The sequence below is a fragment of the Canis lupus genome, chromosome 1 (assembly GCF_011100685.1).
Source record: "Canis lupus familiaris isolate Mischka breed German Shepherd chromosome 1, alternate assembly UU_Cfam_GSD_1.0, whole genome shotgun sequence".
NCBI lineage: Eukaryota > Metazoa > Chordata > Mammalia > Carnivora > Canidae > Canis > Canis lupus.
The window spans coordinates 1,120,376-1,135,757 of NC_049222.1; the positions used below are offsets into that span (position 1 = coordinate 1,120,376).

The window sequence follows — 15,382 nt, forward strand, 5'->3', positions numbered from 1 at the left end:
TGAAGAGAGCACAATTTTAGGCCAGATCAATGCATCTTCTGCAGTTTCAGGAGCCACATCTTCTGGGTGCAGATGTTTCCTCAAAAGCATCCTTGTGACTTCAGTGCTGGGTCGCAGTGACCGACGCTCCATCATGTCTTAGACCTGATTCTGAGAAGCACAGTGGAAGATGGCTTGGGCAGGCACGGGGGCTGCCTGCTGTAACTCTGGGTTCCGATGTCGCGATGCCGGCGCAGTGGACAGAAGCCCTGCCCAGGGGACCCTGCCGCCAGTGGATGTCCTTCACACACCGACAGACAATGAGTGTGCACCAGCCAACACGAGCCCCATGGTCTCAGAGAAGCTCACTGCGGCTCCACAAATGGTTCAGAGCACCTTTAAAATCTCAATTGTATGCATGACATCAGAGCTTTACTGCAAACGTCCGAGAAAATAATCATCCCTTTCTGAAGTTTAACTCAGAAGGAAAATGCAAAAACAGCAAGAAATAAAACCTGTCTGGAAGAACGGAGGTTCAATTACTTAAAACCTGCCTGGAAACCGCTTCATGACAGGCATTTCTTTCCCTAGTAAATATTCTGCTAAAATATGGCCCAGCGGACATGCAGCCCGGCCCGCATCCATACCTTGGTGAGGTCCTTGTAGAGCTCTGGATAGAGCATGGCCATCTCTGGCTTCACGTCCTGGTCCAGCACCAGCGAGAACACTGGGAACATGGTGTACAGGGTCGCATACCTGACAACCAAGACAGGGGCAGGTTAGCGTGAGGCGCAGGCGCCACTCTACACCGCTCTGCAACCACGGGCCTTGGTCCCAAGCGCTGCACAGCACATGCAGCAAGGCAGACCTCCCGACACTTCACGCCTCCCTGCGGAGCACTAAGTCAGTCTGTGAGCCACAGGTGCTCAGGGGGATCTGCTGTTTTTCTTTCTTAATTAAACTCTGTTTTGAGGTCACTGGGGACTTGCAGGCAGGTGTGAGCAGGATCCCATATGCCCTTCCCCTGGCAGCCCAGCCTCCTCCCAAAGTGTTGGGGACACAGACAGAACCACACTACCCTGGGAGACCCCAGTCCCCTGCCCCTCCCCGTACCCATCCCCTCTGCCCCCACCCCTAACAATCACTACAATACGCCCACCTTCTTCACAGTTTTTGTCATTTCGAGGCCCCAAGATGCCTCTTCTCAGCTGACTCCCAGGCTGCCCCAGGTGCTGCTGCAGTCACGTTCACCCCTGCTGCCTGAGCCAGCAGTCCCACCTCTGTGAGCTGCGCTCACTCAGGTGCACCCAGGTTGCCCCCAGCTTCTAGTCACCACAAAGACTGCCGTCGTAAGCTGCAGTTACTCTCACAGCAGATCCTCCTGGTGCCACCTGCCCAGGAGCCTGCTGGGGCAGGGACAGGCTGAGCCTGCGGCGGGGTCCTGCTTCTCCACATCCCCTTCCAGCAGCAGCTTGACGGCCTCGAACCTGACGGCCAGGGCCAGGGCCAGGGCCAGGGCCCACCTGTGCACTCAAGCCCACCATGCCCTTTGGGGGACGCACCGGCCTGTGCCTTCTGCTCGTGTGCCACCTGGACAGCTCTCATCCCGGAGCCATGTGCATGTGTTCCCGGACGCGTGTGCGCTTGTCACTGCTGAGGGAAGATCCACTGCAGGTGGCCGTGTGTGCCCACACCTTCTCCTCAGGGTCCCCACTGTCCCCAAGGCTGCTCCTCTCCAGCTCACTGCCTTCACAGCGTTTGTATTGTTCCCCAAATCTCCGTGTGACGCGTCTTGCTGTGGATCTCTCTGAATCCACCGTGTGGGAGGTTTTCAGCTGCTCTTCCCCTCCAGCCCGCTCTCCGCCCTCTCTCTGCGAGTCTCTCTCCATCCTGTGTCCTGCCGTGAGGGCCCTCCGCTCTGCTGGGGGCCAGGTCTGTCCTGCTGGCCTTGGTGGCCTGTTCCCACGTGGTGCTGCTTGGATTTCTATTCTAGGTGGACATGTTTCCATTTGTCCTGAGCGTTCCTGCCACTTTAACACCCGGGTCACATGATTCCCACACCGCTGGCGCTGCAGGGCTGGTGTCTATTGTCTTTATGACTCACTCTGAGATCATCTCAGCTCTTGGCGGGGGTAGTGATTTTCTCCTGAAAATTGGATGTTTGGTGCCACGTAGGCCACGGGGTCTCCTGGCACTGCTGCCTTCCCCCAGGTTCCTCCCTGTGTGACACCCAACAAGGCTGCTGGTGACTGCTGGGTGTGTGTGGGGTCCCGCTCCCCACTTTGGAGAGAGGTGGGGGGTGCAGTGTTCCCACGGTGCTGGCTGGAGCAGATGGTGGCCATCTGAACGTGGTCTGTCCAGCAGGCCAGGCCGCCCCCTCCTTGCCCCTTGACCAGAGAACAAACGTGTTCCACCTGTGGTGTCCGTAGGATTTTGGCTGTACTCAAGGAATGAGGAAAAGTGCATCTATACCGTCTTTCCTGAGGTACGGCTGGCCTTTTTTTTTTTTTTTTTTTAGACTTCTTTTAAATGACATTTTTGCCTGTGAGAAACCAGGTGGGAAGACCTAATAACACAAGACCCAATTCCTACAGCTGTGCGCTCCTGGAGGCCCCCGGAGGCAGAAACCCCAGTGTTTCATCAGAGTGCTGTGTCCTCAAGTCTAACCTTTAACTTCCATGTGAGGTTAAAGCCCTTTCTTTCAAATTTCTAAAGAAAGTTTGTCCACTTTCTCAGAACTTAGAATATTGCTGAGAATGAGAATAACTTAAAACGTAGGGGCTGAAAGGGCTGGAGAGTCCAGCAGAGCCCAGCTGATGGGGCACGGTGGGTCACCCCCCATGCCTGGGGTGCATGGGCACCCATCCCAGGAGCGGCGGGCAGCCATCACACAGGTGAGCCCTGCAGCTGGCTGAGGCCAGTCGCCCCAAGGATGCTGTTCAGAACGTGCGGTGCTACAGGTGTTGGGTGAAGAAGGCGTTTGCTTAAAGGTCAGATAGGCTCCTGACCAGGCATCTGGCGGGGTCTTCCACTTGCTGCCTGTGCCGTGAGCCTCCCAGAGGGGCTGCGATACACAGTGTTTCCCCAAGGGGCTTTGCCAAGGAATGCTTCCTGGTGGGGAGAGCATAGTGTGCACCAGGACCTGTGGTGGGGAGCACCCATGGCTGTCTTGTCCCGTCATCAGCCCCTCTTTGCCGAAAAGACATAGGAGAATAAAAAGCGTGGAGCAAGTGGAGCTGCGTTCTGTCAACGGTCTTGCAGTCTCAGTAGCTGGAGATCCCATCTTAGGACATTACTTTGGTCTCATTAGACTTTGACAGAAACATCACTTTCCTCCCACCTACCGCCTACATCTGACTATTCTCTAGGTTAGGCCAACACTGATCTTACAGTTTCCTCTTGAAGCGGCTCAGTGTAAAAGCACTCGTCCTCCACTCCTACAGATTCAGCACAGTAACGCTTAAGAAGATCGTGAGAGAAACTGATTAAATGCCAATATAAACAGGAGTTTTAAAACCACTGGGAGCTCCTGCTGACCGGGGCTTGGGCCTGGGCTGAGGAGGGAGGATCCAATCGGCCCACAGCCGCAGCTTCATGGCCTTAGGCTTTACTATTTCAGCAGTAATCATCACTGCCTCCTAAATTTTCCTTTTAATCTTTCAAATCCATAGCTTTAAATGTGAAAGGAAGTGGGAATGGCCTCGCTTTTCTTTGCTGGCCAGGGAAACGTGTGCTGGACAAACTTCAGGGGCAGTGACATCATGCGCAAATCCTATGCTCTCTTAAGTCATTCGTGGGATGCGCATGGCAAAGACCAATGCAACGGGAAAGTGTACAATCACGCACGGCGGTTTGTACCATTAGGGCTTCCCCTCGGTCAGCGCCCCAGGACACGGGAGCATGTCCAGCTAGCAGCCGCTGGACAGAGAGCGGGCAGCCATATGCACCTGCTGGGCCCGGCACCAGCTACCCTGGAATGCACGGCTGCCCTCTCAGGGAGCCGCCCCGGCCTGTTGAGCTGCTGTGCCTGGTCCACTGGGAACAGAGGCTGAAACACAGCTGGGTGCTGGTTGAGCCCCCTGGGGGAGGGCCACCAGGAGGTGAGGAGCCCCATGATCCAAGGCTGGGAAAGGGTAAGGAGGTGAGCCCGTGCTCCCAACAGATGCAGCCTCAGGAGTGGCAGGAAGTGTCTCCCATCGGCGTTGCTCAGGCACGCTGGCGAGGTACGGTACCCACGTGTTTAGTGGAGCCTGACGTGGCCTAGCCTGATGCTCCCGGTCTCTCGCTCAAATTATCAGGAATGAACCTTGGGATTCAGGGGAGCTGTCCAGTGAAGTGCATCCAGAAGGTGTACTTAAGGCAATTCTGATGGGTGAAAGTACTCATGTACTTGTTCTCTGCAGTCCTGGAAGATGCTAAATGCCATGGTAAGAAACTAGTCCAAGGTGGGCCCACCAGCCATGGTCTCCAGCACGTTCCCAGGCTCGCTTGTCTGTGACATGGGCAGTGCACGGTGCCTGGTCACAAGGATGCTACACGGATGGAATGAGCACCTTGAATGGTGGGAGCGCCTGTGTGACTGCTGTTGCCTTCCGTGAGTGAGCACACAATAGCAACGCACAACCATGGGGCATGCTGAGCTCTGTGAGGCCAGTGAGGGGGCGTCGGGAGGCAGCATGTGGCTGTTACGGCCCACCAAGTCACACTGCTTTTATCTCCTGGCATAAGTACAGAGGATGAGGGAGAGAGAAGTTCTAACTCATTCACCTTTCACAGTAAATGCCTGCTTTCCAGGTTCAACAGGCAAAACTGGTGGTTTAATTATGAACTGTACATTCTGACACACTTCTCCAGGCTATGGTGTGGGGACCTTCAAAGATGAGACCTTGCTACTGCCAGGGAGACTGAAGGTGGCCTCTCAGGGCATGCCGTGTCCACTCCAGCACCCGTGTGCTCTGCATCTGCCGCTGAGTGGTCACTGGTCACATCCAGGTATGACCACCTGTGTCCCAGCCTCCCTGATCCCAGCCTGCGCCTGGGACCCCCAGGGAAACACGTTCTTCTGACAAAACAACAGTAAGGTGGCAAGGCGTCCAACTCCTGACACCCGGGGCTCTTACTCTACAGACCGACTGACCATGTGTGGAGTTAGACAACTTTCGAACAGCTTTTCTGGGAACGTTAAGTCCTCCCTGAAGGCAGCTGCTGAGATATGCACATGCCGCACCACTTACCCCACCATGAGGAATCCCTGATACAGAGGGACAGATGCGAAGTAGAAGACAGAAGAAAACACGGCCTTCGAGAGAGGAAAGCACCCATTAGTGTTAGTCCCACGCTTGCTCTCCCCACGGCTTCTCCCGGCCGGACACAATGGTGCCACAGCAAAGCCCCCCTCCTTAGGTGCCAGACTCCAGGTACCTGCATTGTGGAGATGATGAGGCCTCGATGCATGACGAACTGGCCAAGCGCTGCCGACCTCTTGTAGCTGCTCCGCCCGTGCACCATCAGCAGCCGGCCGATGTGCTTGAATTGCGTGATGGAGAAGTCCGCAGCCAGGGAAGCCTGCCTGCCCTCCTGAAACGAGCACAGGTGCCTGCTCAGAACGCGGTGCCTCCAGAAGGGACTTCTAGAACTCAGCCTCCGCGGGCGAAAGATGGACACTGTCCCAGTGACCCTGGAGGGGATAGGCTAACACAGAACATCTGGTGGCCACAGAGAGTTGCTGGCCAGGATATCAGGCGCCTGTCAGGCGCCTGTCAGTCTTACAGCAATTAGGCAGAGGAGTGAACCTGTCTTGAAGCCCACCCTGGGGTCTCTGAAACAGCTGCTGGCCACTTTCCAGAGCTGCGGGGCATGCATGAGGCAGAAGAGGAGAAGCGAGACCTGAATCGGGCTCATTTCCACACAAGACAAATTGCCAGCCACAGCTCATGGTTGGATGGGGACATAGACGTGCAAGTGTGAGAGAAGCTGGGGGTGCCAGGGCGGCAACAGAGGTTTGCAGGAGGCTGGTGACATCTGAGCTGGGCCCGGCAGGAAGGGGGCTGCAAGTCACTTGTCTCGCCCACCTCCTCTACAGTGAGGGAGTGAAGGGTCTGGACCTGCCTGGCTCTGCTTCCTACCTGCGCTTCCTAGGGGTTCAAGGGGCAGTGGCTGACCTGCGACCTGAGGGTTACAGGAGTTGGCCTGCAACCTGAGTGTGTGGCTCAGGGCCAGCAGGAAGTATGCAGATAACGTAGTGACCAAAGGACAAACTTACCTTCCCTTCGATCCCAATCCCACAGTCTGCCGCCTGGATCATGCTCACGTCGTTCCCTCCATCACCTGGGAGCACAGAAATGGGAAATGACACCAAACACCCAGACCCCATCCTGAGGCTGTTTCAAATCCCCAGGAACGTGGACGAAATCCACCTGGTGCTAGAGTCTGAATGCTGCGCTGCCAGTGGCTCTGAAAACATGGTTTCTCTCAGAGCCCTGGTGTCAACGGGACGTGGGGTGGGAGAACTCACCGATGGCGCACGTGCGTCTCCCTGCGTGCTGCTGCAGCAGCTTCACAATATGGGCTTTCTGGGTGGGTGAGCAGCGGCAGCACACCACGGCAGGGCACTGGCAGGCCAGCTCCACCAGTTCATGCTCATAGTACTTCAGACACACCTGTGGATCAGTGCTGTGTGAGTACCTGCCACCCGCCACAGGTGGCCCTGCTCTGTGGGCTCAAGGAGCAGGGCAGGCAGGGACCAACAGCCTTGTGCCAACGAGGGGTGCACACTGCCTGCACCCTCTTCCCCAGGTCACAGCCACCCCGCTAGCTGGGGATTCAGGGCTGGTGGACACGCAAAGGAGGAGGGATGAGGTGGGAGGAGAGGCCAGGGTTGAGGCCCCTACGGAAGGAGCGTCCATGTGGATGGGCAGGGCGGGGGCCAGGGAGGGGACTCTGCGTCTCACCCTGACCATCACCATGGCCAGCGTGGCTTGCACGGGGCTTGCAGATGCTGCCTTGTTGCCTGAGATGGAAAGTTTCCCGCTCAGTCTATTTCAGGTGATTTCAACCCCACCTTAGCTAAGTAAGATCTCTGTTTCATCTTTACTTTTTAAGGATTTTATTTATTCATGAGAGACACAGAGAGAGGCAGACACACAGCCAGAGAGAGAAACAGGCTCCCTGCGGGAAGCCGGATGTGGGACTCGATCCCAGGACCCCGGGATCACACCCTGAGCCAAAGGCAGACGCTCAGACACTGAGCCATCCAGGCGTCCTGTTTCATCTTTAATATGATGGTACCTGCACCTGTGGGGGGCCATGGGCTGTGTGTCCTGGGATGGCCTGTATGTCCATGCCCATTCTGGACTAATGGCTCCCCTGACCCTACAGGGCCCATCAGGGGCTGCAGATGCACCTCCCTACAACTGGCACCAGGACTGGGACCTGGACTAGCACCAGGCTCAGGCTGAAGCCCAGCACCAGGTCCAGCACAGGGACCAGGGAAGGAGTGTACTATCTAGATGAGGGACAGAAGCAATGAAAGACCCAGACCCAGAAACATAAGATGGTGCTTTTGGGGAGCAGGACTGGGGAGGAGCAGGTGGGCAGATCTGATTTTCATCACCAGGTTTTCTATGTTGATCGGCTATGTGTAGCTCTGGTGTGGACCAAAGAGGAAAAATATTTAATTAAAAGTATATACTCTTGGGACCCCTGAGGGGCTCAGTGGTTGAGTGTCTGCCTCTGGCTCAGGTCATGGCCCGGGATCAAGTCTCACATCGGGCTCCCTGCAGGGAGCCTGCTTCTCCTTCTGCCTGTGTCTCTGCCTCTGTGTGTCTCATGAATAAATAAAATCTTAAAAAAAAAAAAAAAAAGTACATACTCCTAAAAGATGGTGGATTTAACAAGTACCTACTTTTGCTTCTTCACAAATCACACTAAAACAACTGTAGAGAGAGATTTTTAAAAAGACATGAATCTCTAAGGTGGGCTCAGAGGGAGGAGCAAATATTTGGGTGCTGGAAAGCAGAGGATATGTAGTAAACGACTCCACAGCGGGGTAAATCTTCTGAAGCCAACAGGGGAAAGGCTGAGGATCCAGCTGAGGCCCGAGAGCGGCACTGCGGGATGCCCCGGGTCTGGGAGTCCAGGAGGTGCCAGCACATGGCCAGGCACACAGAGCTGTGAGAAGTGAGGCTGCTAGCTGCTGTACCTCCTGCCCCAGCAAACATGGGGTTTATCCCCTGGGGAGGCAAAGGGAACGGGGTCAGGGAGTCAGTGCACAGGCTCCAGGGCCCTGCCTCAGGGTGACAGCGGTTCCAGAACTGAGAGCCAAGCCAGCCCCTCCTGCTGGGCCGCCAGTCTGTTTCCTGTGTCCCCGGCCCACTCCTGGAAATACTGGTTTAGGTACACTTAGGTCAAGTAGACAGGTGCCACAGGTGGGACTCCATGGGGACCTGCGCTGTTAACGGTGAGCAGAAGGCCTAGCACCTAAGAGAATCTCGAATCAGCCTAAAATAAGTCAACCTCCAAAATATCATAGAAAGTCAGCCCTCTGGCATCACCATGTTGGCTCTTCAGGTTGTAAGTGCTCAGCAGAGTTTAGTAACCACCACTGGGATAGCGACCACCGAGCAAGCACTCACTCAGAAAGCTCTTGGTCTGCTGGGGGAGGGCAGATGGATGGACCGACGATGGACATGTGCATGGTCAGAGTGCAGCCCGACCTCCAGGGACACAGATAGACAGACAGATGGACAGACAGACACGCACATGGTCAGAGTGCAGCCTTACCTCCAGGGACACAGACGGATGGACAGATGCGCACATGTTCAGAGCGCAGCCTCACCTCCAGGGACAGAGAGATGGAAGAATGGATAGACGCGCACATAGAATGCAGCCTCACCTCCAGAGAGTCCCCCGAGATGACCAGTGCACAATCGTGTTTTCTTCGAAAGGCGTTCAGCTCCAAGTGGGCCTCTCCCCGGTTGGTTACCTCCACAAAAGGAAGAAAAGCACCCAAATTACAGTGTCATCTACATCAGAGACCTGCCAATCACGTAAGATTGCCAGGGGCTGCCCACAGGCCTCGGTCCTCTAATAACCTGCTCTTCTGAATCTCTCCTCTGGGAATAAATACCTACTTATACTTAACACAAATTATTTTCCAGCCTGCAACAACTCAAAGCTGCCACTTACCGGGAAGTGCTGCGGGGTCCCCCAGGTACAGGGAGCCACAGGGGAGGAGAGGGGCTCAGCAGGGGAAGGGGGTGGGGTACCAATCGCTAACACTGCCTGTGTGCTGCCTGTGAGCCAGATATTCCCCAGAGACATGTGATGCGGTTCTGGTAGCTCACAGGGGGCCCGTGTGCTGGAGGGGGGTGACACTGAGACTTCAGAATTATACTTCAGGGAGCCGCAGCCAGAGCCCAGGGAGGTTGCATGGCTGGAGTGGCAGGGGTTGCAAAGCCAGGCTTCCTGCAAACATGCCCCTGCTCATAAATGCCACGGGTTTCAACTTTCTCTACTAGTTCAAGCAAACACAACATCCGAATAATCAAACAATCTAAAAGTAAAACCAAGTCATAATCTTGAAATATCAATCTTAGAATGAAAGCATTTTAGAAAGCAACAGACTGGCTTTTGACATTCTTTCTGCAGAGATCTTACAGGGAATAAAAGAAAGGCTATGTTGAAGACTGAAGTTTAAGTTTCACACGGTCCAAATTAATCTCAGACTCCTCTTTAAATAGGTAGGCTTTACTGAGGAAATTTCAATTTGTGTGGCTGTAACATTGAAAAGTCAACAAAAATTGATCTGAAGTATTATCAGAATCATTAATAATTTAATTGCAAATAGTCCTCTGCAGGGTCTAATTTGCCATTCCAATGCTTGGAAATAAATGACATTTACATGTAAATTATATTCAAATCACTTTCTGTAGGTGCAAGTGCTCTGAAGAGCAGATGCAGATGGATCTTGTCTGCTAACCACCATTAATCAACTCAGGAGATCACATTTTTGAATTACAGACATTAGTCATAAGTGATACAGTAAAAACACAAACTTTAGCCCATTTTTTATTAATTTCCTTTGATCTAATTAAGGAACATTTCATTTCAAAATGGTAGTAGATTAAAAACACATTCCTACTATCAGGTATAACTAATACAAAAATGTGGTTTTTATCAACATACACTTAGTAAATGGAACAGGAAATGATGGCAGGATGTCCATTTTAAAATAGAAAATTGATTAATAAATCCAATAGTACAACAGAAAAATACTTTTGAATTTAGACTTTGTTTCACTCTGTCAAAATGCAGCTTTTTCATCCCATTTGATGTGGGCAGCTAATAGAAACCTATCTGCAATGTTTGTATAAATTCAGTCAGAAAATTACAGTATTTCTCTTCTTTATAATTACTAAATCATTGCACATACATTCTCACAAAACCACAAGTTTTGATTGTGAAACAAAACATTTCAAAATCAAAGTGCTTTTAGACATATACTCACTGGTCTGAAAATGTGAATGTCTTGTGTTCTAGACACCAAATGTGAGCTTTTGGCGATGCAAGTGGCGGTCTCGAGTTTATCGCCCGTTAGCATCCATATCTAAGAGACAAGTGAAGATGATGAACTCTTAAAAGCGTCTATTCTTGAGCAGACACTTGCACATTCATGTTCATGGCAGCCAAACCACAGGAGCAGCCCAGTGTCCACTGATGGATGGATAGTAGAACGTGGCAAACACGCTGTGGAACAGCATTCAGCCTTAAAGAGGAGGGATAGCCTGGCACCTGCTGGGCCAGGACTACGGGACACTGTGCTCAGTGAGGTAAGCCAGCTGCACAAGGGCAAAGGCTGTGGGACGGCAGAGCTAGGAGGTCCCTGGAGGACTTGCACCCACAGAGACAGAGGCCAGTGGTGGACCAGGCGACCAGGGCTGGGAGTGGAGGGGTCAGTGCTTAGTGAGGACAGCTGCACAACCCTGTGAGTGTACTTAGCGACAGTGAGTTCTAAGTACACTCAGAAACAGGTCAGATGATAAATGGCATGTTATCTACATTTTACCACAACAAAAAAGGTCTCTGTAGACTTAGTTAAAACAAGTAGGAGCAAGGTGATGTTAAACATATTAGCTGAGATGTGAGGTTTAGGAACCTCAGGACCGAAACTAACAGGACGCCTGTATATATCCAGGGGCAATGCTCACATGGCTGCACACTGGATGAGCGGGCCCGGAAGGTGCCGCGTGGTCTCAGGCCTGTAGAGCCAGGAGCGCCCTGGACATCCTTATTCTAATTCGCTAATTTTTAAATTGGAAACTGAGGTTCAAAATGGTAAAGGGGAAAAAGTTAAACCAAAAGCTGTTTGTACCAAATAAAATATGTCAAATAATACTTTTATTTATTTTTTTTACTTTAAAAATTTATGCAAGCATGTGTTACATACGTAAGCACCCTTAGATGACAAAGACAACAAAACCAGGACATTTAATGTGTCGACAGGATGGTTTACATACGTATTTCACGTAAAGCAAAAAACTTAGAAATTTCTTACCGACACCTGACTTTCTCAGGTGCTTTGTGTGTCACATACAAATATGCATTTCTGGACACAGCCAACGACTCACAGCAATACTGAGTTTTTGCTGCTTCTCAGTGTAGGACTTGTGCTTTTTACTTATCTCACACATCTATATTTGCCTTACTGAGCCCAGACCGAAGATGAGAGTACATCGTGAAGACACAGTTGCTAACAATTCCCGCAAGACAGCAAGAGCCACCGCCACTGGTGAGGCCACAGCAGCCACAACTCTTCCTCACCCAGGTGCTGGCAGCACAGCACACTCAGGTTTAGTTTCTCTCGTGAGTCTGAAGCCAGACGCACCTCCTGATGGGAGTGCTGCCTAGAGAGACAGTGCCTCCTCCCTGGCCAGACCCCTGGAGGCAAGGGTGCACCTGCTGTGTGCACATGGAGTCTCCCTAGAGCCCACTGTGTGTGTTCCAGCTGGAAGCCGCGCACAGCTTTTCCTCTAACGCTGACCTTCCTTTCTGCCTCTCTAGCCTCACTATCCCCTAGCTTCTCTGTGAAATTCCAATTGTATTGTTTTCATTCTTGAACGTGAGGCCCCAGTCCTCAGGGCAGTCTTAGAACAGTCTTTTCTCTCATTCTGTAACTGAACGTTGGGTTTCAAGGGCACATAAGGTCAGAAAGCAGTTCCCTGAAAGCTACAACTTAATACCATGAAGAGGATAGACCAGGAAGAAAAAGCAGGTCAGGTGAGTGTGCAGATACCCAGCCTCAATCCTGGGGCTTGCAGGGAGCCACCAGCAGAAGGGAAAAGGACAAAGCAGTGCTGAGTGACCTTCGTTTAGACATCTGGGTGTGAGCAGAAAGCTCTGGAGCGTGAGTGTGGCACATCCCCTGAGCAAGACCCCAGGTCTCCTGAGCCTAAGACTGTCCTGAGCTAATGCCTCACGGAGACCCAGGGCCATGAAAGTCTTAGGGGATGAAGATGGGCAGAGGGTAAGCCTGAGACCCTGGTGAGCTGGGATCAGGCAGGGGCAGGGAGGGGGGCGGGGCAGGCCCTGATGGTGACAGGCAGATTCCCACATGGGGTGGGTCTCAGGAGGAGACTCGGGGTGCTGGCTCAGGGCAGGCTCGGCCAGGGAGGAGGGAGGAGGAAGGTTGCCTGCATCCTCCCCGTCTCCACCCCCACCCCCCGCCGGCTTCATTGCCGGCGCTTCCACGGTGAGTAGCTCTGGCGCTGGAGGTCTGCGTGTGTACCTTGATGCCGGCATTGCGTAGCATCTCCAGGGTGGGCCTCACGTCCGCCTGCAGCTGGTCCTCTACCCCCGTGAGGCACAGCAGCTCCATTTCCCGTTCCAGGCTCTCTACCACCGCTGCCACCTTGAGCGCCCTGTCGTGGATGCTCAGCTTGGCCTGACTGTAGCGGCTCTGAGGAGAGACGGGTGCTGTGGGTGGTTGCTGCAGACTTGGGGGTGCATGGAAATCTACCACGTCATGCAAGCCCATCTGCCCAGCAGACCCAAGTGGACACCCCAGTGCTGTGCGGCAGCCGGGCTGTCCTTGGGCCCATGCGTGTCCATGCCAGCAGTGAGCACCATCCATAGGGACCAGTGGGGGAGGGAGGGAAAGTGGCTCACCTCGAAGTCCTGGTACTGTTCTTCCGTCAACGCCCTCTTGGCCACCACGAGAGTGCGCAGACCTTCCCGGGCCATGTTTCCACACTGGAAAAGGAGACGCAGGTCATGTGAGGCCCCAGGTGCTGACCGCAATGGTGATGGGCACCCATGGCATCCGCCCTGCGGCCCCACGGGAAGGGCAGGCCCCCTGCTAGTGAGCCCTGCACTTCTAAGGTCATCCTGACACCTGTGCACCACATGCCACCCAGTTTCTTGTGTGCCTTCTGCCTGCTAACCCGGGGGGCATGGGCACGGCACACGGAGCATCTCACAGAAGTGCCCTCGGGTTACAGCCATGCTGCAAGAACAGCTCTGCTACCCCGATCTCCCAGGGCAGAGAGCCGCTGTCACAGAGAGTATCACAAAACAGGCACACTTCTTCCCCATATTAAAACAGACTCTTCAAAAAGGGTGTCGTGAGGAACGCCTGCATGAGAATGCACACAGCACAGGGAATGTGGATGCTCAGTGCCAGGGTGGGAGGAGCAAGGCCTGGAAGAAGGGAGGCCTAACGTGGCAGGGCTGTGGGGGGAGGAGGAGGAAGAGGAGGAAGAAAAGGAGAGGGGGGAGAGAAGGGAGAGGAGTCTCAAGTGGCAGGGCCATGGGAGGAGGGACCACCCAGGTCCTGGCCCTTGTGCTGGGCCCGGATCTTACCCGCAGGGAAAGAACCCTTGCTACATGGTGAGACAGACAAGGCAAGCGTTCTCGGGGGCTGTGGGGAGACTCTACTCCACCTGTCAGAGCTTGTAGCAAAATGACAAGAGAGTAGTTTTCACCTTTCAGAGGAAAAACTAGGCAGTTTTAGTTGATGAAGGGGGACAGAAACAGCCTGACTCTGGGCCACCTGTGGGGGTGCCAGCCTGTGTGGCATGCATGCACTCCTCCATGGCTGGCTGCAGCCGTGCTGCTCATGGGATGGCCCCGAAGCTCCCAACCATCTACACTCATCAGGGGACACAGCGACCCCCCGCGGCTGTGCAGAGACAGAGGTGGGGCCGCAACAGCAGGCGCAGGCTCTCAGAAGCCGGCACCCCCAGCTCCACAGGACAGCAGACTGTCCCTCAGGTGTGCTCATGGTGAGCAGCTGCAGGGCATGGCAGGTGGGTGCACCGTCTCTCCTCAAATCTCAGCCCCTTGCTGGAGAAGCAGGAGGGGCCACAGGGCAAAGTGCTCGCAGAGGGCAAGGTATCCTGGGCTGGTCACCGTCCTCCAGACTCCAAGGTAAGCCACATGAGGCCGTGTCCCTGGTGCCCATGGCCCAGAGACCCCCCGGGTGAGGAGCAGGGAACAAGGACAGAAACAGTCCTGGGGAGAAGACGCTGAGGGGGCCCCAAGGGAGACTCTGGCTCCTGGGCTCCCTCATCAGTGAGAACAGACACACGGACGGGAAGGCCCCCGACCAGGTGCAGCCAGACGTACGCCCCAGCTGTGACATCAACAGCACTGTTCCAGAATAATGTGTTTTCATGAAAAATAAAATTTACAAAACCATGGGAGCGCTAAGCTACACCATTCTCCGAAGCCATAGTGTCTACATATCAAGAATACTACCACCGGGGATCCCTGGGTGGCGCAACGGTTTGGCGCCTGCCTTTGGCCCAGGGCGCGATCCTGGAGACCCGGGATCGAATCCCACGTCGGGCTTCCGGTGCATGGAGCCTGCTTCTCCCTCTGCCTATGTCTCTGCCTCTCTCTCTCTCTCACTGTGTGCCTATCATAAAAAAAAAAAAAAAAAAAAAAAAAAAAAAAAAAAAAAAAGAATACTACCACCGGCCACAGCCTATCCAGGCCCCGTGTGGCTCCTGAGAGACCTGCTGCCCCTTCATCTCTTTCTGGTTGACTCTTTTAAATTTCAAACTTTGAGGAACTATTTCCCATCTTGACCATGTCTGTAAAGCTCCCAACCATAGGTGGCCTGGTTCTGGCTGACGATGTAGAAAGCCTAACATCATGGCCCTGTGGTGGGTGTTGTGGGCAGGGGTCTGCAAAGGCTCTGTGGCCTGGACACCCAGACACAGGAGGAGGGTCCTCTGGAGCACCTTCAGCCAATGCCAAGGGGTACAGGGCTTTATGTCAGAGGTACACAACAGCCATCGAAACCGGTATGGCCCACGTGCACCTAAACAGGCGCCCGATGCCTCAGCCCCCACCTGATGCAGATACTGCAGACCAATGCATCAGCTGCTGCCATGTTAACTGG

The 15,382-nt window shown here is 53.8% G+C and overlaps 1 protein-coding gene across 7 annotated transcripts in view; it reads right to left on the bottom strand.

The window, feature by feature from the left end:
• ATP9B (ATPase phospholipid transporting 9B (putative)) overlaps positions 1-15,382 on the bottom strand; it is a 237,520-nt gene that overhangs the window by 12,098 nt on the left and 210,040 nt on the right. For all 7 annotated transcript variants that reach the window (XM_038525733.1, XM_038525732.1, XM_038525735.1 and 4 more), the window contains 9 exons: positions 13,144-13,227; positions 12,764-12,934; positions 10,487-10,585; positions 8,873-8,962; positions 6,494-6,638; positions 6,242-6,306; positions 5,401-5,556; positions 5,214-5,278; positions 627-735 (listed from right to left, as the gene is read on the bottom strand). In XM_038525733.1, the coding sequence (XP_038381661.1) occupies positions 627-735; positions 5,214-5,278; positions 5,401-5,556; positions 6,242-6,306; positions 6,494-6,638; positions 8,873-8,962; positions 10,487-10,585; positions 12,764-12,934; positions 13,144-13,227 (984 nt within the window). The remainder of the gene's footprint in view (positions 1-626; positions 736-5,213; positions 5,279-5,400; positions 5,557-6,241; positions 6,307-6,493; positions 6,639-8,872; positions 8,963-10,486; positions 10,586-12,763; positions 12,935-13,143; positions 13,228-15,382) is intronic.